The sequence below is a fragment of the Anas platyrhynchos genome, chromosome 3 (genome assembly GCF_047663525.1).
Source record: "Anas platyrhynchos isolate ZD024472 breed Pekin duck chromosome 3, IASCAAS_PekinDuck_T2T, whole genome shotgun sequence".
In the NCBI taxonomy this organism is placed as follows: domain Eukaryota; kingdom Metazoa; phylum Chordata; class Aves; order Anseriformes; family Anatidae; genus Anas; species Anas platyrhynchos.
In genome coordinates, this window is record NC_092589.1 from 52,944,027 (window position 1) to 52,965,079 (window position 21,053).

The 21,053-nt window shown below is 42.6% G+C and overlaps 1 protein-coding gene and 1 long non-coding RNA gene across 4 annotated transcripts in view; both read left to right on the forward strand.

Annotated features, from left to right (window-relative positions):
- The first annotated feature begins 1,784 nt into the window (after positions 1-1,784).
- The window catches only part of UST (uronyl 2-sulfotransferase), a 168,794-nt gene continuing 149,525 nt past the window's right edge, over positions 1,785-21,053 (forward strand). For 2 of the 3 annotated variants that reach the window (XM_027454344.3, XM_027454346.3), the window contains exon 1: positions 1,785-2,407. In XM_027454344.3, the coding sequence (XP_027310145.2) occupies positions 2,137-2,407 (271 nt within the window). In that variant the 5' untranslated portion in view covers positions 1,785-2,136. The remainder of the gene's footprint in view (positions 2,408-21,053) is intronic. The other variant, XM_027454347.3, reaches the window with a different exon arrangement.
- The window catches only part of LOC106016535 (uncharacterized), a 32,021-nt gene continuing 15,153 nt past the window's right edge, over positions 4,186-21,053 (forward strand). Inside the window, exon 1 of the long non-coding RNA XR_001189356.5 lies at positions 4,186-5,076. This is a non-coding gene — a long non-coding RNA (uncharacterized lncRNA). The remainder of the gene's footprint in view (positions 5,077-21,053) is intronic.

Sequence of the window (21,053 nt, forward strand, 5' to 3'; positions counted from 1 at the left end):
TAACAGAGGTGTGATAGTTCATACATATGAAAGGAATAATTTCTCTTCTTCCTCTTAAGAGAATTTTTTACCTGTCAATGGAAAGAGCACTCTTAATAAAACACTCTCTTCCCAATGATAGATCTGCTTTTCAATTTTTTTTTCACAATCTCTTCCTAGAGATCAAAGACATTCTTTGCAACTAGAAAAATAAAGATTTATTGATTCACCTTACAGATGTTGTCTGTCTTCTTGTCAAAGCATCCATTTTTCTCAAACGTTCAATGTAAATGCTTACTGGTTTCTCATTTGCAACACTAACTAGCACTGCGACATGAATCTGCAGTGTGGTTGTTGCAAGCTGTCTGGTAGACAATTTAAGTGTTCAAAGCAATATAAAACAATGCAAGACATCCACGGCAGCAGAGCAGGTTAAGTAAGCCCCTCACACTCTGTGTTTCAAACTGACATTCACGAGTATCACTAAGTGGTAATCTAACCATGCAAATACACTTAAGACTGTATCTGCTGAATATTACTGGGGATTTCTGTTTAAAGCAACCTATAGTCCTAAAGATTGACCTTTTATGTCACTTTTGGTGCTTGAGCACTAGCCTGAAGTGGAACTGTTATATTTTATCATTTTTGTTTTCTCCTTCTTGGAAGTGAGGTGTCATTGTTCCTAACTTTGTTTTTGTTTGGGTTTAGTGTGGATTTTGAAGGATCTGTGCAGTGATGCCATAGACTGTAACTAAACCAAATAGATTCCCCTCCAAATCCTCTAAGGTCTGATCTTTCAGCCACTATGGGGATATTGTTTATCAATGAATCCAAGGGGATTGCTCACTAGTTGTTTATTTTCAGGTTCTGGCTCTGGTCCTGTCCACATCACCAAGGTTAATTTCCCTGTTTCAGCAGGTGCCCTTTACTGCTGGAAACCAGCAACAAATCTAAAAAGGTAGGTGGGATTCAGGCATTTACACATGCCTTTCAATGTCAGTGGCAAAAACGCCTGAATCCAGCCTACTGAGCAGAATTTGCAGCTGCGAGTGCTAAAGGACTATGAGTCAGCCCCCCTCAATCAGGATGCATTTTTTAAGCCTAAAAAGGAAAAGGGTGATTGCATCTTGGTTTCTGACCTGGCGAGTTGCACTTGGGTCATGATTTCCTACTTTTCTCCCAAACCACAGAGGACAGAACTTGCTGTTGGCTAAAAGCAAAAGAAGGCTCTCGTGGGATCGCGTGAAGGGCTGGAAGCCCTCCCCATCTAGCCAGGTCCATAAAATGAGACTGTGGGCTGGCAGCGCTGTACCAGGCCTCCTCCCTCCATTGTAGTGGTGGCAGTGCGGCCACAGGATGCACCGAAATGCATCGCAGCTGCAGACAGTGCCTGGGGCCACGAACAGTCCCAAAAGAGATGTATGAAGAGGATGATGGCATTAAGCAACCCAGCACGAAGCGAGAACCCTTCACCCTCGTTGTGTGAAGCAGCTTTGCGGGCACGACCAAGTCATGAGGGATCACACTGCGAGCCATGTGCGGCCGGGGGTCACGCTGGGCTTTCGTGATCCCCGGGGCCCGTCGCAAGGCGGCGAGAGGGGCGCTCCCCTCGCCTCAGTCAGCTCGGCCGTGGGGGCGAGGGGGCAGCCCCGCGACCCCCGCCCGGGGCAGGTGCCTCAGGATGCGCCGGGCCCGTGGAGGCGGCGCCCGACGGCGCCCGCAGGGGTCGCTCGCGGGGAGGCGACGGCGGGGACCGGGGCCGGGCCGGGCAGGGGTGGGCGGGCGGCGGGGGCCGTGCCGGGGGCGGCGGGGCCGGGGCGGGGGCCGGGCGGCGCGCAGGGCTCGGCGGCGGAGCGGCGGCTGTAACTCGACACCGGGGCCAGAGGCCGAGCGGAGCTTCGGCGGCGGCGGCAGCAGCAGCAAGAGGAGGAGGAGGAGGAGGAGAGGAGCCCCGGGAGCGGGATGGTGGCCACCTCCTTCCCCTCCCCTTAGCCGCCGCGCCGGGTTCTGCCGGGGGCGGCGGGCGATGGGCACGGGACGGGCGCCCTGAGCCGCCGGCAACTTTCCCCGCCGCGGGCAGCCGGAGCCGAGCAGGCGGATGGAGGATGCGCCTTCCCCGGCGGGCTGCGTGAGCCGGCGGCGGCCGAGGGGAGGAGGATGAAGAAGAAGCAGCAGCAGCAGCAGCACGGCGGCGCCGGGGGCTGCCCGGACACCCGGCCCCCCGCGGCGGCGGCGGCGGCGGCCGGAGGGGGCCCGGGCCCGGGCGGGGGCTGGAGGCGGCGGCGGCCGCTGTCGCTGCTGCCCTTCCTCTCGCTGCGCGATTACGGCTTCTGCATGGCCGCCCTGCTGCTCTTCTGCCTGGGCTCCCTCTTCTACCAGCTCAACGGGGGGCCCCCGCACTTTCTGCTGGACCTGCGGCACTATCTGGGTAAGCGCGGCCGGGCGCGCCGGGGACTTGTTGCGCCTCGGGGATGGGATGGGGGCAGAGCCGCAGCCCCGCAGCGATTCGGGTTGCGGTGCCCCCCGTGGCTGCCCCGCTAGCGGAGGAGCCGGGGGGAGCGGGGAGCACCGCGGGGTTGTGCAAGTGCCGCGCCGCGGCGGGGCTGAGCCGCACGGGGAAGGAGAGCGGAGGGCTTCGCCTCACGGGGAGGTTGCTGCGGAGTCGTTTCGGTACCGGCTTTTACCACCTCAGCTCCTCGTGGCTGCGAAGGCAAGCTGTCAGCGTTAAGCACTGCAAAAGGGCAACCCGTAAGAGACAGCAGCACTAGGTTGCAAAGTAGAGCGCAGTACTTGTGGCTCAGAAAAATAAGCTGAAAGCTGTATGCGTGCGTATGTGTTTTGTGAACATCCTAGGAGTACGTCTCAGTGTGTTACTTTTCTTTAAAGGAAAGCTATCCCGTATCCTCAGCTAAAAGGTAACAGGACAAAGCCGGGCTCTTCTGGAAGGCGCACAGCAGTGGGACAAGAGGCAACAGGCAAAGTTGCAGCAAGGGAAGTGCCAATGAGATGTTAGGGAAAGAAATTTCAACACGAGGGTGGGCAGATGTCAGAACAGGCTACCCAGAGAGGTCCAGCTGTCCTTGCAGGCACTCAGAGCTCAGCTGGACAAGGTTCAGAGCAGCCCACTGCGAGTTGTCCCTGTTTTGTGGGGTGGGGGAGAGGACCAGGTGGACAGAAATCCTGCCCGGTTCATAGTCTGAGTCTACTGTACCTGGAGAAAAAGGTCAATGAAAATTCAAGTGAGAACAGAAGAAGAAACTCTTTGAACGTTACTTCACAAATGCACCAGCATATTGCCTTTGCCAAAGGATTGCCAATTGGATTTTACTGACTCTTTTTCTTCATGTAATGTTAATTATTAAGATATTCCTCCACTGAAGAGGAAACGGACAAGTTTTCCACCAAGGCAGAAGCAGGTTTTGCTTACAACTGATTGACTTTTTAATTGGATCAAGTACAGATATCTCTGTTTCAAAGCAAAGTTCGTGCCAATTTTTTAATTTTAATCTTCACTAAGGATGAGTCTTGCTTGGCGTGTGTGAATAGAGAATAGGGAATAGATAGAGGTACACGGGGTTAGACAGTATCTCATTTTATGGCCTTTTGACTGCTCTTGAGGGATCCAGGAAATAAAACTGGGTTCGGATGCTTGAACCACCATAGCTGTCTCTGCTGGAAAGTCTTCTGAGGCCTGGAGATGAAAAGCTTGGAAGACGCTGGATCTTGGTGAATGGGTGGTGATTGTTTTTGTGAGGTGCTCAGCAGGTGCCAAGGAGCCTTTGTTGTACTCGCCAAAACGTGATGAGCTCCTGGGGAAGGAGTGCGGTGTTCTTTGAAAACGGGGGTGGTTGTTTTTGTTGTGTGGTCACTTTTTTTTTTTTTTTTTTAATGTTGGCTTCCCTCAGGAGGAAAGTGGACAGATCTATTCATATCTCACCATTAGCGAACTTCTGCACTTGTTAGCCTAGGAGTTTCTTCCTTGTGCCCAGGTCAGCTGGGACATTGCGGATGAGGACTTGTCTCATGCCCTGCAGCAGGCTGGTGCCTGGGTCTGAAGCAGGGTCCTTGCGGCCCGAGCCCTGGTACCCAACAAGCAAACTGCACCACTGCCACTGCTGGTGAATGGAGCTTGTTCTGCCTCAACGTAAATGTGCTTGTTTGAATGCTATTTTCTACAGGTATTTTACCCTTGCTGGTGTACAGTGCCATTTGGGCTGTCACCCTATGGATGACATTGTTAAAGAGTTTTTATATATCTAGTGTACATTTTCCAAGACCAGTGCCGTACTCCTTGATTTGTCCAACTGGTAAGGTTTGCAAATTGTGAACACTTTTTTGTAACCAGGTAGTCTTGTTGCCTTCCAGGGGACTGAGAAGTGTTTGGAGGAATAGGCAGTGGACACCTGGCCATGCTAATGACCAAAGCCCTACATATGTGCATGGTGCTTTGTAAAACAGCTTGACTAGTCAAGTCTCATGACGTTAAAGAAAATCAAACTTTTTATTTCCCCTGAAGCCACAGATCCAGTGAACAAGCAACTCTTTCCTTCCAGTCCTTCCAAGCCACAGTTTATGGTGTGAAAATTTAAATCCCCAATCAGACAGACAGCTAGTTTGCAAACCATGTTTCCAGTGTGTGAATTTTGCAGCCGCCCTTATTGCATTTATAGCTACAAGAACCGAGAGGCACTAGACCAAAGGGAAAACTTATTTCTCAGTTTAATTACTCTGCGGCCTCCATAGCGTGAGGGGGGCCGTCTTGTCCGGCTTTGCTTTTTTATTTGCATTTCAGGTTTCAGTGTGTTGTTCCTGGTTAGTTATGATACTCTGGAAGGAATGCTTGGATGTTTTTTTTTACTTCAGAACTTGAAAGAAAGTTCACAAGTAACAGCACAAGACTTCAATGGCAATCAGGATGGAAATCACACCTGTGTTGGGCAGGTGTGTGCTTTAAAGGAAATCTAGGTGGTGAGAGAACAGCGAGGCTGAACAGCTTTCATTTAGTTCTTAGGCCTGCAGCATACTCTGGAGGAGGAATAAGTTTGTATTCAAAGGAGTCAAGTGTGAAGATTTGCTAATTCTCTCAACTTTCCTTTGGTGAGGCAGGGGACAGGTTTGGGGGGGCAGATGACTGTATTTTTAGAATATTCAGACTACTAGTAACTATTTTTCCTCCTGGACCAGATTCTCTGGTGTTTTGTCCGTATTTGTCTCCCTTTTTGTTTGCTTGCTCTACTGATCAGGGAGAATCAGTTGGAAAAATGTTGTGGTGTCTTGTAGGGAGAGAAAGTAGCTCTATTCAGTCTTTCCACTTTGCGTTGCCATCTCTTCTCTTTTGCAGAGCTCTGGAAGGGTCATATGGGGAAAAAGGGAGGAGATCTGTAGATATGAGGCTGTGCTTTTTTTTTTTTTTTTTTTTTAAATCCTGTTCTGAATTCAAGCTCATAATAGATCTAATAAGAATAAAGGTCTGTGGAATGCTGTTGGTTTCCGCTGTCCGTTCTGGCTGTGGTTCACAAGAACAGGGCTCAAGTTTCATGCTGTAGTCAGGCCATCAGGATAGATGTAGAGCACTGGTTTGCAGCATGTAATCTGTGGGGGCACGGGTATTAGTCAGCTATTTCTAAAGAATCTGTGGAAGATACTTCATAAAAGCCTGCCTGTTGCCAGTGGGCTTAAATTTGCTGTGTGGGGGCGCATATCAGTCCTGGACCATCTATGAGCTTCAAAAAATAAGAAAGCTTAAAAGCTGCCAGGCTTTTCAGTAATGCACTGGAGTATTGGGATTTACACAACATCTATGAGGTCTTGCTTGTTGCTTCTGCCAAGGTAACCCTGGCTCGCTAACCAAAACACAGCTCCAGCACTTGGAGGAAGTGAGGAGGATCTTCTGCAAGATGTGTAGGACAGAGCTCATAAATCTTGGGCAGACCCGTGGCATCTGGGGAAGGCACTGGGGACCCCTTTCCCTTGGAACAGCAGTGGCTTTACGTTGCTGTAGTCTTTCCTGCTTTGGCTTGTGATAAAGACGTGCTTCAAAACACAGAAACGGGTATTTCCAAGGGCTGCTAGCAACCCTCTAATGGCCAATAAAAAAAATCTTTTGATCTTCAGTATTTGCAGTGTGAAGTTGTTGTTGTTGTTCGTGTCAATTAAATCATTTCCCCTGTTGAACTCCCCGTGAGACTGCCAACAAGTGCACTGCTTGATGTCAGGAGTTTGATTGCATGTGGAAATTGCCTGCACTGTGCTTCCTATGCAAGACAAAAGACTGAAGTGGCCAGTTGTGCGGAAACAGGCTCTAAATTGCTCCCCACTCTCACTTTTCATTCCTCTGGAAGCTCTTAAGTGTTTTGGCCAGGAGATGTGCTCCGTAGGCTTAAAGTTGTCACAACAAGGGTGACTGTTTATTTTGGACGCACGGGAGAATCCAGCCATAATTCTGTCAGGTGGAGGCAGCAGAAAGAAATCTTTCAGGGGAAGCTGTAGCAGAAATCTTCAAACTATTTTAAACTAAATGCAAAGCAAAAAATTTTCATTGAGGTAGTCTGAATTGGTTTTATTTCAGTACAGTGTGGCTGTTGATTTTTCTTTTGTATTTTTTTCTGGTGTTTTTCAGGGCAAGCTTTCCTAAGAGTGAAAGCACCTAGCATGCTCCGTTTTAGGTAGACAGCGTGTTATTTTGTTGTTGGGTGTTGGTTTTTTTTTGTTTCTTAATGGCCAAAAAGTTGGCTCATCCAGTTTTGTTTTGCACTTGGATCATCAATATTGTTTTCCACAAACTTGCCTGTTTTGAAGGCCTGTCAGATGTGTGAGTAGGAAAAATACATTCAAGGAAAGATAGCCTCCACTATGGATGAAATCAATATGGTGATACACAGTATCTGCTTCTTAAATGAATATGCTTTTAACAAGGCCCTGGTTATGTTCCTATTGATGTTTTTTTTCCCCCTCATCATTTCAAGAACATACGGTGTTCTCAAAAGAGCTCTTCTGTACTTTTAAGCATTTTGGTTTTTGTCTGGCTTTTCAGTGGACTGTTTAAGAATACATTACACTTGGAATTGATTACGTGTAAAAATTCATTAACATTACAAGGAACTGAAAGGTCAGCTTAGAAGTTGCTTCTTAAAGCCTTGAAAAGAAAGCTACAGACTTGTCATTTTGGTTCAGAATCTGTATCTTTCCTCACTGACTTTTCTGTTCTCTTTGGACTTCCTAATTTTGCTATGGAGAATGCGGTACATATTTTCTTTTGAGGTAGAATGTGTTTGGACTTCAATGTATGTTGCTGAATACTCATGCCATAAGCGAGCTATTTTGAAATACAAAAGATGTGCCTCATCTCCAATAAACTTTTGTTAAAAGGCTGCAAGACTTGCTCATCATTCACCACTTGTCCAGTTGTAAGATCAACAGAGCTCTAGCTAACACATGATGCTGTCAAGGAATACTCTAAGCAGATATGGAATGTCCCTTTTTTTTTATGACTGACTCAAGCCTTTTCCTTTCAGAAAGATGAAGTGGTCACTGCACTATGTTACCACAGAATCACAGAACGTTATCCTGCCTGGCTATGAAACACTTCATACAGCAAAGTCATAGCAAAAGTGTTTAAACTTGCCTGAAAGTGTGATGTTGATATTCTAAATATATTTGGAAAATTGGATGATATTCATTCAGAGGTACATTTTCTGCTTTACCAAGTCAAAAGTCAGCATGGCAATCAGGTATTGTGTATGTGCAGCTGTGTACATTTTTCTGCTTCATCTTGGCAGCTTTGCCTGTGACCTTGAAAAGATTAATTCAGTTCCTGATGAGAGGGAATATTATTGCAACTTTTTTCAAAATTTATATATATACATATTTCTAACTTGAGATTATATGATACAGACCTGGGTATATACACCTGTGAGAAGATGAGTCCACTGGGTAAATGGGATGCTAGAGTTTGACTTGGGGGAGTGGGGAAGGCTTCAGTTCTTGTCTGTGACAGAGTTCATATGACTTTGAACAAGTTGTACGTTAATTTCATCTTATTTTAATCCCTTTTGCCCAAAGGACATAATGAAGATAAACGTGTAATAGAATGTTATATTCTCCGTACAGTGATGGTAGGCATAGAAATACTTAAAGAAGAAAGATACTTGTGATTTTGGCCATTTATGAAAGTGTTAAGGCAGGCAGAGTGTTGGAAGGGAGATCCCATGTAGGCTGAGGCAGTCAGCAGTCTGGCTATTTTATTCCTATTAAGGGTATTGCTACTGTTCATTATCACAGTCTCTGTGCAGTTTTACTTTAGGAGTTATTGTTATAATTGATAGCCACAGTCTCATCAAAGGGCATCAGTTTCTAACAGTTCTGCATGTATGTCTTCATAGCAAAGACTTCATGCCCAAGGGAATGCAGTCAGATCATGTACTTCTTGTTTCTGCTCGTGCTGCATAGACTTCATTTGCAAAAACAAAAGTAAAACCACAGTTTCGTGAAGCATCATTCACTTCCAGTGAATGGCAAGCATTTTGTGCTCTGTCAGGGAATGCTCAGCCAAAAGAATGGTGGCTGTCACAGGAAGAAAAAAAGGTAATTGATGGAGTAGTTCTTCTATTTTCATATGAAATTAGGGAGGAAGAAAATTGCTTTTGCTTAGGGCTTGGCAAAAAATGATAAGCATTAAAGGGTGTTGAAAAGGAGACTCTAACAACAGTAACTCGTACAAAAGCTTCAACACATAGTGCATTGTGGGGAGGATAAAGGCTATTTAAAAAAAAAAAAAGTTAAATGGTTTGAGATTAACATCTATGCTAGCTCTACCACACTGATTCCTGATAAAACTATTCTGAAAACCATTCTGAAGTCAGTAGCACATGTCAGAATCATCAGTGACAGTAAGTGGAGTTTTTTCATTTGTTACTTAAGTGTAGGTCTAGCTTGTCAAAATTTCTGGAACATAGGATAGAAGTACAATGTAGAGCTTTGATTTTTGGTGGGAACACTCTGTAAAATAGTTGAACAGGTCAACTTCGGTCCTAGGACAGTTCTGGCACAAAAGCCTGAAGGAGTAAAAAGAAAAAGAACATTGCTTTTTTTTTTTTTTTTCCTTTCTCTCTCTTTTTTATGGTATGCTGTTCTATCCCTTGTTTCCAGCTAGTAATTGAATCTTTGTCCTACCTCTTCTTATGATTCTGTCATTTAATATATATATTAGTCACAAAAGAGAGTTTCTAGTCTCTTCTGTGGGTAGCAAAAAACTGAAATTACTGGAACTGCTTGAGTGGTATTTTTATAATGTTAGCCTTTTTTTTTTTTTTTTTCAGACATAAATTTGGGGCACCTAAGAGGAACAGAGCCCTTCTTCCTGGGTTGTCTTAGCTTTGAGGGGAAGTACTCATACGTTAACTTCTGACTCCAGTAACTCATTCAAGAAGAGTTTCCAGTAGCTATTTTGGTTTTGTAGCTGTTTCTGTAAGCAAAGGCAAGGTTTGTAGATGAGATGTAACAATTCACTTTTTTTTTTTTCTCCCAGTCCAAGATTTAAAAAAAAAAAAGTCTGTTTATCCTTTTTTTGGAAGTTGTGACTGTGCACCTGCTGCTGACCCCCTGCAAGCTCTGTTCCAAATTGCAGCGCTGTGAAAGGAAGCCCTGTGTTTTAATGGTGTTATGAAGCACAGCCAGCGGAGCGAATAGCTGCTTTCTCTGTTCATCTGACTTTGGTGAACACACTCAAGAAAATAAACTACCACGTTGTTACTCAGGACAGATAATTTTTAAGGACATGTTTGCAGCCATTTCAAATTTGTTTGTCTTTCATGAAGGATTGGGTGCTTGGGGGATGTCCCCATGCTCACTGCTCTGCGTTGTTTTACTTCTGGAGTAGTGGGATCAGGATTCAGGGCTTACAAGGGTCCAGAACCTGATCATTCAAACCGTGGGGGCATGAAAGGGATGAGACTCGTTTTGAAATGCATGAGAATTGTGTGCCTGTTTGTGTCTTGCTTTAGGACTCATGCGCCAGACTTTATCTCCTGAGTTAGGTGTGCACCCTCAGCTAGTTATCTCCTCTCTAATCATTAAGGGTTGAGAGCTGCTTCCAGATCATTACAGCTTGTGATATATGTGTAATACAAGTAGGATCAGTTATTTTCAGACAGGTCAGTCGTAGCACGTTGCCATTAAGGTGAAAGGGAGCACCAGGCTAGAGTACCCCGCTGCTGTCTCAGCCACTGCTGCCTTTCCCTGGGCAGTGGAGTTTCTTGTCTCCAACACTTCATCTGACCAATGCAGCAGTGGCTCAAAAGCATAAGCTAAAAGCTTGGTTGGTGGCTGGCTTGTTTGTTTGTTTTGTTTTTGTTTTGTTTTTTAACTTTTGAGTGAAAGACATGGAAAATGATGACACATGACTTTTCACCAAAAGTTTCCCCATCTTTCTTGGTGAGCAGGCAAGTAGATTTTCAAACATAGCTTATGTTTATATATCAAGGCATTTGTTTTTCTTTGTTTTAGGATCTGGGTTAGGGGATGTTTGGAGAATGGAGGGTGGATAGGAAGTGGAGAGCAATAATTTGTCTGAAATTTATTTTACTCTCTTGCTCTTCAGAGCTGCAATGAGGGAAGCAGATCTTGTTGTGTGGAAAATAGATGTTTGGCTTTAAGTGTGGAAGCACGATTATTAGGTTTGTATTAGGGTTTATGAGTACTAGTGCTTCAGAAACGGATGTTTGGATGCTTGCCAAAGCTTCCTTCCTGTCACGCTTAATGATTCAGAGTGGAAGTTTGTCATGAAACTGGCATGGAGATCATGGAGCCCTTGACAATTTGGGTAAAGAAGCAGAGCATCTCTGACATACCTCAGAGGTAGGTTTTAGTGCTCCCACTCCTGAGCATGTTGACTTGAAGGAGAACCAACCATCCACTTGGCCAGTAGAGGTTTTTAATGTGTCAGCCCCAGATACATTGTGAATACATAACACAGTATTCATAGGAGGTCACCAAACTGCTAGCACGTTACGGATCTTTGAGATGAGCTGCCAGTGGCCAGATCAAAAGCTGCTAATCAAGGGGTTTGACTCATCATTTCAATTTTTTTCCCCTATTTGGAAAGTCTGTTGTTTTTCCAGATGGTCTATTTTTGTAATTACCTATTCAGAATATGAAATTGTACAGCTTTGCTCCATGGCAATTTCATTTTTCAACTTCAATTTCCATTCTCAATTTGTGTTGAAAACAACATGAGATCTGCAGGGATTGGGACGGCTGAGGAGATCTGAAAAGAAAGCAAGTCTGATGATATTGTTTCAGAAGGTGTTTGAGATCTTGTCTCCCAGTATACCGGTTCCAGCTTCAATTTCAAATGACATGATAATTTTGTGAAATGAATGCTTACACTAATTGATTAGTATTATTATCGCTTCATCTCACAGCAAATAAAGCTTTAGTATGGCCAATTTTTCCCACTTATTTTTATCAGAAAGGAGATAAATATAGTATTGGTCTTTTTTTTTTTTTTCTGGTCTCATTTCCTCATTTTTTCATTGCCTTGTAAGATGTGGCCATCTCTGTTTCCCTCTGCTTCTGTTGTATTTATGGGTAGTGGCCCAGTCCCCTGGTTAATCATTTCCTGTACAACACCAGACCCTATTTAGCAGCTGGTGGCTTCCAGAGTGGCTTCTCTTCCCATGGTGGCTTCCTTCCCTCTCTTTTGTGTCCTACATCTAGCAAAGAGATCTGAATCTATGTTGAAAATCGGAAGTAAGGATCTTAGGAGAAGTGTCCCACAAGTATCCTGTTCCTTTGCGTTCTTAAAAAGCAAAGAAAAATGCAAACAAGATATTTCAAAATACACAGAAAGGTTGTAGAGCTGAGATATTTGTAGGCCTCTTCTGAAGTTTGATGAGACTACAGATGGAAATGGCATTTTGGACAGTAGTGTTCCAAGAAGAGGTTAAGTGGAAGAGAACTGCTTGGGGGAAGAGGGGACAGAAAGGTGTCTTTGATGATCAGAAAAAGTTGCATGAGATTTAGACCGAGCGTGGCTTGTCCTTAAGGCCCTGACTTCTCCTTTCAAAGGTTTCCTATGAAGCCATCAGGGAGCGGCAGAGGTCACCCCAAAGAGCAGTAGGGCTGCCTGTGTCTTCATGACAGCCAAGTCCTTGACTTCTGAAGTTTGATGGCAAGAATCGGAGTCGTTGTGCCATTTATTCTTAAAACCATGGGTTGATGACTAGTGGAGATGAGGGGGAGGGAGAGGAGACTGGAAGCCCCACTAGCAAGATTTTTAGGTTGAGAGAGCAGTTCATGTCAGTGGGTCATGGAAACCTCAGTGCTTAGGATGCCTAGAAATAGACTGCATAAAACACTGGAAAAATAACACCACAGGGGATATTCGTCACCGCTTGATGGGTGGATTTGATAATACGGTATGTGTATTTCTCCCAAAGTCTCACAGTTCCATGAGAAGGGTGTGTGACAAGGGTTGTGATATAATCTAAAACATTGTAGTAGATATTGTAAGGCAAAGGCTGTGAAATTGCTGACGTCTCAGTTCCTTTCTTATCTGCAGCTGATTGTTCTTTCCTACCAGAACTTCCCATACAAATGTACAAATTTCTTTTGTGTTGCCCACTGGGAGATAACACAATAAGTAAATTATGTAGAACAGCAAAATAGCAGTGCCTAAACCTTAGGACTTACGGTTCTTTGTGATTTTTTTTGTCTTTTTTTTTCCACTTGTGTCATTTTGGTCATCACTGCATCCATGCAACAGGGTGATAGAGGCAGCAGTACATAGAATAATGAATAATAGATAAGCTAATGTATTGGCTACCATTACCAAGAGGCACAGAGGTAGGTAAGACTGAGAGTTAGCTGCAACCTGAGGATGTGTTGCCTCTTACTGGCTGAGGAAACATTGAAACCAGAGGTAATCTGGGAAGAAAGACAAGTCTGTTTTATGAAAATCAAGGTGTAGCCTCAACTTCTGGACAAGGGAAGGTGATATGGGAATGTGAGAGGGAAGTCCTTTGCAAAATACAGGCTTCCTTGGAAGTCTTTTTCAGCACATATATGAGGGAGAAAAGAATCCAAGTAAATACCTGGTGCTTGAATATTGCCTTTTTGGTGCTGATTTATTTCTTAAATCACTTTTGAACTGATAAACAGCCTTGTTCTATTAATCTTGTTGCACCCCCCCTCTAGTTTTGAATCTTATACTCATCTAATCAATGAGGCAAACTTTGGGAAAGCTCTGGGATTCTTTATAGCTCAGCAGTCACCTACTTTCTGCGCTGTGCTACATGGAAACAGCTGACGGCTTCATTTTTTTCCCTGGAATGTTTTGGTTATGAATGTTGGAAGCTGAAAGATTTTCAAGTTGCGTGCAGTCTTTCACCTTCTGACCCCAGCTCCAGCAGAGCTGAGGCTGGCAGTAGCTGGATCTCATTACTGGGGTGAGGTGTTCAGTGACTCGCACGCAGTAAGTTCACTGTGTAAGCTGTGATACCGTTGCTGGCATTGCCACTCTCCTTTTCACTCCTCTAGCTCTAGAATAAGACATGTCAGGCTGGAGTGTGAGCAGGCAGCAGCAGTGGAGGGTCTGATGGTTTTTACCTGGCAGGGATCCCAATGGGCTGCCTGTTCCAATGTGCTGTGGTGCTGGGCTCGGTGAGGGCACACACACTGCCCATGCTTTGGGCATGAGGGAAGTAAGATTCAGTGAGATGGTACTGAGGGTTATAAAGCTTGGAGGAGCTGTTGACCCCCAACTGGCCCCAAGATAAGAGCTGCCCCTGTTTAGTGGATTTGTTTGTACTACCCCTGATCTGTAGGGAGAGATGTTTGTCTGGAGCTATTGCATTAGTGATAAACTTATTTCTTAAAAATGAAAAAATCTTGGAATTTCCTGCTTGGTGTCATAGACCAAGAAGTCATTCAGCTTTTGCAAGGGAGCTGCTGACTGTCTTCCTCTCTTCCCCTTCTATCTCTGATTACAGACCAGAGAGTACATCTTTCTGTTTTTTATCTTCATATGAGTTTCCATCCAACACTTCAAAGAGGAAAGTAAATATTAACACCTTTTATTTAAGGCACACAGAGGGGCTTTGTAACTTGCTTGGTGTTGTTTGCTTGGTGAATAGAAGTATCAAGAATAGATCCACAATTTCCTGGACTCAGAAGGACAGGGATTTGCCTGGAAATGCATACAGCATGTCTAATGAAACACTGATGCTTAACAAAACAGCAGCCCTTCTGCTTGCCTTTTTCACAGCGCTTACCTGGCTCGCCTGGTTGGGGTGATTTGAGTTTATGCAGCCTGTGGGGAGCATATCTGCACAATGCTCCTGAAAGGCAATGGAGTTACTGGTGTTTGTTTGTTTGTTTGTTTGTTTGTTTTCTTTTTGTGTTGCCTTTTTTTGTTTGTTTGTTTTGTTTTGTTTTTTGGTGGGGCTTTTTAAGGTTCATAAGAGAGTGAAACCAAGTCTGACCAGGTTGGATGAGGCCCTGGGCAACCTGATTTAGTGGGTGGCACCCCTGCCCATGGCAGAGGGCTTGGAACTGGATAAGGTCCCTTCCCACCCAAGCTGTTCTGATCCTGTGAAGTCTGACAGACTGTGGAGTAGCTTTTACCGAGCCCCTGCCCTATGTACATATAGTAACTTGTATTTTCCTTTCTGCAAGCAGCCACTTTTTAGTCTTCACTCAACCTGTTCCCATCAACAGGAGAAGCCTGCTTCTGCAGAGCCATACGTAAGACTTGAGTCTCTCAAAAGAAAAGCAAAGTGTGTGGGAAGAAGTGATAACTGGGAGGGGGAAAAGTGGGGTGAGAGAAGGACAGGTTGCTGGGTGAATCTTTCCTGATTTAAGCTAGAACAGAGCACCTCTTACTGTGTTCTTCTTAAAATGAGTGAGCAGGAGACAGGAATAGTAGTGGGGGAGCAGATAAGCGATAAATGGCGTGTTATGGAGCCTCTTCCCACTGAAAAGGTAATTGGCCTATTTCTTGTTGCCTTCTGCAGCTGTCTTCATCACCTCTGTGTAATTTGTTCACCAAAGCCCCTACTGTCATGGGAAAAATTGTATTTGTGGCATGGGTAGATGTTAAAACAGCTGCTTCTGTAGCCAGCAGAGTTTAAAAGCTGTATATTCAGCTTCAGAAACACTTCCTTATCTGTGCTGAAGAAAGAAATGTTTTTACTACAAAGGATCTCATAATGTGAGGGAGTCAATGAGTTTCATGCAAGCTTCATCTGTTTAGGCTCTGTGGCTACAATTGGTTAAAATTTTGCATTCACAAATTGCCTTAATTCACAGGTAATTACTGCATGGTATGAGGAAAAAAGACCAGGGAATTTATTTTCTCATTCTATCAGAATCGTTACCATGTAACAAACAAAACAAAACAGCAATATAAAAAAAAATTAAGGCAGAAGAATTGAGTGGTTTATGTGGTAGTTTTTTGCTTTTATGTGATTACATTTTTGGCTAACAAAGTATGAACATTCTCCATTTTCATGCATAGTACTCTGAATCCTAATTCAAACTTGAAATTTCATTCCTGTAACAAATAAATGTGGTGATCGTGAGCTATTTTTTATGTGTATATGTTCAACATTAAGGAAACTAAGAGACCCACAGTGCTTCGATATATAGTTAAGTTTGAGTTAGAAGTGGCAGGTTTAGCTGTTCAGTTATAGTATGGCTCTGGTTCAAAGGATTTCCTTACTCCTACTCTATAAATAACATCATAAGTAATGTTTACACGCTTTTCTTTCTCCAAGAAAAGTGAAGCATGGATGTTTGTAGGCTGTTTGCACTCCTGATCCTTGACTGCACAGGGTCCTGCCTACTGACCAAGCATTACTAATCTCTTTTATTTGCTTTGGTAGCATGCTAGGGCAGTGAATGCTTGCTGGATTGCAGACCCAAGGATTTGGAATCCACGTGACTGGATAGATTTATTAGTGCATACCTGTATGTGTTTGGTCATATCTCACAGAGGCTTACAATGCTGTGCAGGTCACATGTATTGTCTAGAAAATGTTGCTGTTCAACTTGGAAAGAAAGTTGGATGGAAGAACAAGGAAGGGGAAAAGTGTAAGCATTTTTCCTCATTCCTTCCTTTGCCATGTTTTTGGGCACTTATAACAAAATGATGTTAGTACTAATGTATGGCTAAATGCGTTCTGCCTCCCACAGCTGTAATTCTTTGTGAACCACGAAGAACAGTTTATATAAAGTACAAATTTGCGAAATGCTCTTTTGTGTGCTTTTGAATGCATTGCAATTTCTTTGACCAAAAAAAATTTTGCTTCACCAGCTTAAAAGTCCTGTAAAGTAAAGGAGTTTAGAATGGGAAAGTGTGTGTTAAGCAACTAAAAAGCCAGAGCTTGCATTAATAGTCCTTATGTGAATTATACCAATTTCAGTGCGTCTGAGACACAAATGCTAAGTTACTGCTGAGAACTACAGTTCAGTAGGGCCTGATGTTTATTTTCTTTAACTAGAAATAACATAAAGCGTGTGACCAAACTGGGTTTATTGTACTGGCGTATATTGAAATTTCTTAGAATTTACATTTCATTATTTAATATTATTCTATTTATGTAACTTTATCTTCAGTTTGTTTTATTTGGAGTTCAGTCTGTAGTGTCACATGTTCATTTTTTAGGAGGAGGATCTGCTAGATTTTTCTTCAGTGGTAGTTTTTTTTTTCCTGCATGTTTTTGAGTAGAGATAGTGCAGAGTTTAGGCGCTGGGTTACAGGACTTACCTTAATAGAAAGAAGATGTAATGTGATTATGGAAAAAACAGCATCAATTGTGTGTGTGTATAAAAAGAGAAATTATATCCTTTGTTACACACAGTTTAATCAATATGAAAAAGATGCATAGTTAAAGCACATACTAAACAGTGCATTACTTCTTTGCCTTGCCACGCAGAGGTCAGTATGTGTGTCCTCCCTCTAATTTACAATTGAATTAGGAATGGCTGTAAGGAATTAAAACATCTACCACTGGATCTCCTTTACTCTTGAGATACAAAAGGGAAACTGAGGTTCTGCTCCTGAATAAGGTGGGGCCCTGGTGACGAAGGACATTCCACTTAAACATAACAAAACATTTTTTACATCTGGATGGTCAAGCACTGGCATAGGTTGCCTCGAGATATTTCAAAGCAGTCCCTGAGCTCCCTGCTCCAGCTGACCCTGCCCTGAACAGGTGGGCTGGAGTAGATGACCTCCCGAGGTGCCTTTCCACCTCTGCCATGCTGTGCAAAGCTGACTGCATGTTCTGTCCTACCAGAAATTTGGTTAAGAGTAGGAGGGAAAAGTCAGCTCTAGTGTGAAGTGTGAAGGAAATGTTTCTTCTCTTGCGCTAGGAAATGAAAGAACATAGAAAAAGCAGTCATCATACTACTTTGTATTTCCAATTGTAGATGAGATCTCATAAAATAAAGCCTTTGAATGCTGTGAGAACAGAACCCAGGTCATGAAGCCAGTTTTTCACTGTTTTTTGTGCTGTACTTGGTGTGGAGCTGTTTTGAGTCTAGAGTGCACGTGCATTGAGGGTGATTGATGTGATAGATGTGTTACTGATTGGGTGCAGATTTAGGAGTAGGGCCTAGGTCCAGGCTTCAGTTGAAGCCTAAAGGAGATGGATATGTCCAAATTGCACATCGCATTCACAAATCACTTCTATAGCTTGAATATTTCTTCTGGAGTCTGAACTTTAGTAATAAACTTGCTCTTAAGTTTTACACAGTTAAATATCCGGTTGGACTTGAGCCTAGGAGTCAAAATAAAATGATTTAGACCTACAATTTATTGTAGCAGAAAACATTTTAGAAGTACAGTTTGATTAGCTTCTGCATGTATTCTGCAAAGTTAAGATCTCCCAAAACAACAACAAAATCCTAGAGAACATATATGTCTGAGGGAGAGAGAATGGATGGGAAGTTCAAGAGAGGATGTAAACATGATTATGGTGGGAAGGGATTGCTCCTGAGTGATTCCAGCTACCTTTTACCCTTTTCAGCACAATCCTTTTTTTCTCATTTTCATCTCATTCTGTGTGTTTTTTCCTCTTAGGTCAGTAGGAGAGCGATTTCTTAGAACAAAGAAGTAGTACAGTAAATCCATTGTGCCTCTAGGATGTATTAACTTCAAACGATATGATGCTTCAGTCTCTTCGCCGAAGTTAGATAAAATCAAGCCTGCTTGTTTTTGTTACTCTGACTCCAGTGTGATTCTGTCTTGAAATAAATTGGACAGTGCCTTTGCAAGTGAAAAATATTGAAGCAGATTTGTTTCAGTGAAACTGATACCTCTGGCAGGTTGGATCTAATTCAGATTGGTGTTCCAAGGATGGGAGACTTGAAGTTTGAGGAGCCCCAAAAAAAAAAAAATAAATTTCAATTATAATTTAATTTTAAAGAAATTATAGCAAGCTTAGCTTAAAATTACTTGTGGATTGAGAGAGGAATTGCTATTGTGTTAATTTATTTTCTGAGATTAGCAGTAATATTCTGAGATTTCCTTTAGCACACACAAGACATTCATATTTGGCACTGGCAAGCATTCCTATCTGAAGGAATTTTGCCTGTTTTTTTTTTTTTTTCTCTTTTTCTCCAGTACTTTCTCTGTTTCCTGAAGTTAAGGAAGATCAGCTTGAGTACTTCTGCATCCTTTTTCCTACTGTAATTGCATGTGTTAGTTGGATCTAGTTAAATTGTTGGGAGACTTGGAGTAAGTTTTAAAGGAAACCTTTCAAGTTTAAAAGGAAACCTTTAAGCTTCAAGATAGAAAGAAGCAGAGCTGTTTTGTCAAGGCAGGTTCTGATGTCTTTGCAGAGGTTTAATGCCCACAGTGATACTGCACGCTGGAAAACAATTCATTTGAATAATTCAAATTATAGAATTGGGACATCGTTCCATATCATCGATGTTTTTTTCCTCCACTTCCTTTTCATCAAATGTTTTAATAAATCACAGAGGTCTTTCTTGTGAAGTTCTCCATTTAAAGAGGTACCAAGTACTTTTCTCTTCTGGAAGGCTTTTTCTCTTGATTCTTTGTTGCTCTCCCCACTGGATTGATTGCCCACTGGGCAGCAATTCTCAGGTAATAGGGATGTGTAGTTTTCACATAAAATTGTCAAATGCTTTGTTGCTCTGAGAGTGGGGATTTGCCCTGGGAGTTGCAGACCATGCAAAAGATCTTTCTGGTTTCTGTTAGTTTGATGGGTTGGCTTGCCTAAGAAGTAAATTGAAAGCATTTCTGCTGTTTTATTGACCTGATTCTTTGCTGTAAACTGAACTCAGTGAAGTCGTTGATGGACACTAGCATTGAGACTGCAAGTAAGAGGTGGGTGAGTGTCCTTGAGAGGGAAGAGGATCCAATCCTTGGATCAGTACAGGTTTGCACCACACACCAGTGGTCATTTAGAGCTAAAGAGTCTTGGTTCTGAGAGAACACAAACAGTGGGAATAGAAAGTGGAAATACAGATAAGCATGGATACTACAAAGTGAATATTTAATCCTTCTTTATCATGGTAGACTTGTACGCCGTTTTCACAATGCTGCACTTTGTTGCTGTATGGAACTGCGTGTGCTGCTGCAAGGAATAGGAAATAAGCTAAGAGCCATTTCTCAGCCCTTTGTGAGACGTCAATTTAGTGATATGCTGGCAGTGAGCATTCATTCCCTCATCCACCATGTTTGCTTCTCAGGTCTACCTCATCTTGGAAAGGCAGGGCATAAGCAGTAGCAAAACAAAAAGAAAAGATAATGGTCTGTAACATAAGTGTGCATGTATAATAATAATATATGATATAATAGCTAGAATAATATGATAGTATAAGTACATGATACAAGGAACGTATATTTGGAGATGAAGGAGAAGAAATGGAACTTTTATAGTGGAAAAAAACAGTGCTTTGACCAAAAACATGAACGTTGTTAGAATAATGTAGGCTTAGCTAAGAAATGCTTGTGTTGCTTGTCTTTCATTGAACCAGTCATAAACAGTTCTCATATGCACAGCTCCAAGCTCGAGTTATCTGATTTACTTTCTATCAACACACTGGCTGAAGTAATTTAGTTTAAAAAAATAATAATCAGCTTCCATTACTAATTATGCTTAGTACTCAAATGTGAACAACTCTTTTAGCAAGATCACAAAAGTGCAGCTGATTTCTTCATGGAATGGCCTTGAAGCCTCATGCTGCTATGAGAGAAGTCTCATTTTAGAGTGTATTGTGGTGTGTCCCATTTCTCTCACTTGCAGATAATTGTGAATATTGCTTACTTGATAAAAAAATATTTTTTGTTATAAAAAAATACAGGGAGCCGCTGTGAGGAAAAACTCTTGTGTATGGTATCTAGAAACTTTTCCAGAGATTCAGAAACTTTTTTTGATTAGTGGTTTAGCTAGGTATAAACTCATAATGTCTTCACTATATATATATTTGTGTGTGTGTGTGTGTGTGTATATATATATATATATATATATATTATTTGTAAGGTTTTCAGAGCAGCTGGGTTTTGTTTCAGCTGATGGGTTCCCACAAGAGATGTTTCTGTCATTCTGTCATTTCCATCTTCAAGTCATAAGAAACCCATGAGCTGTTAACTTGATTTTGCTTCTGAAATAGTCATACTGGTGATATGGCCTGCAGTAGGGCCATGCCCTAGATAATAAGGTAAGAGTTTCAGAGGGAGTATGTTCATGGTTTTTTCTTTGTTTGTTTTTACTTTTAATAATCGGTATCAAGCATATTTTCACTTCCTTTCTGGACTTTGTTGTTCTGTATGAATAGAATTATCAATCAAAGTTGAAAAAGTGTTTCATAACTATAGCTGTTTTGTTTCCTTTTAATGAAGGTTCTTCTGAACATTTCTATAGTTCATGGTTTGCTGTGTTTTTCTGTTTGCTTTTTTGGAAAGGAAATCTGTGATACTTTAATCTGGAAGAAGGACTTTAAACAAGACAGGGCACTTATGGAAATATTAGAAGAGTTATAGTTCTGGTAGTTTTTTATATTCCAGTCGTAATAATGCACTGCATTATGCTTTGTCTGTTCTC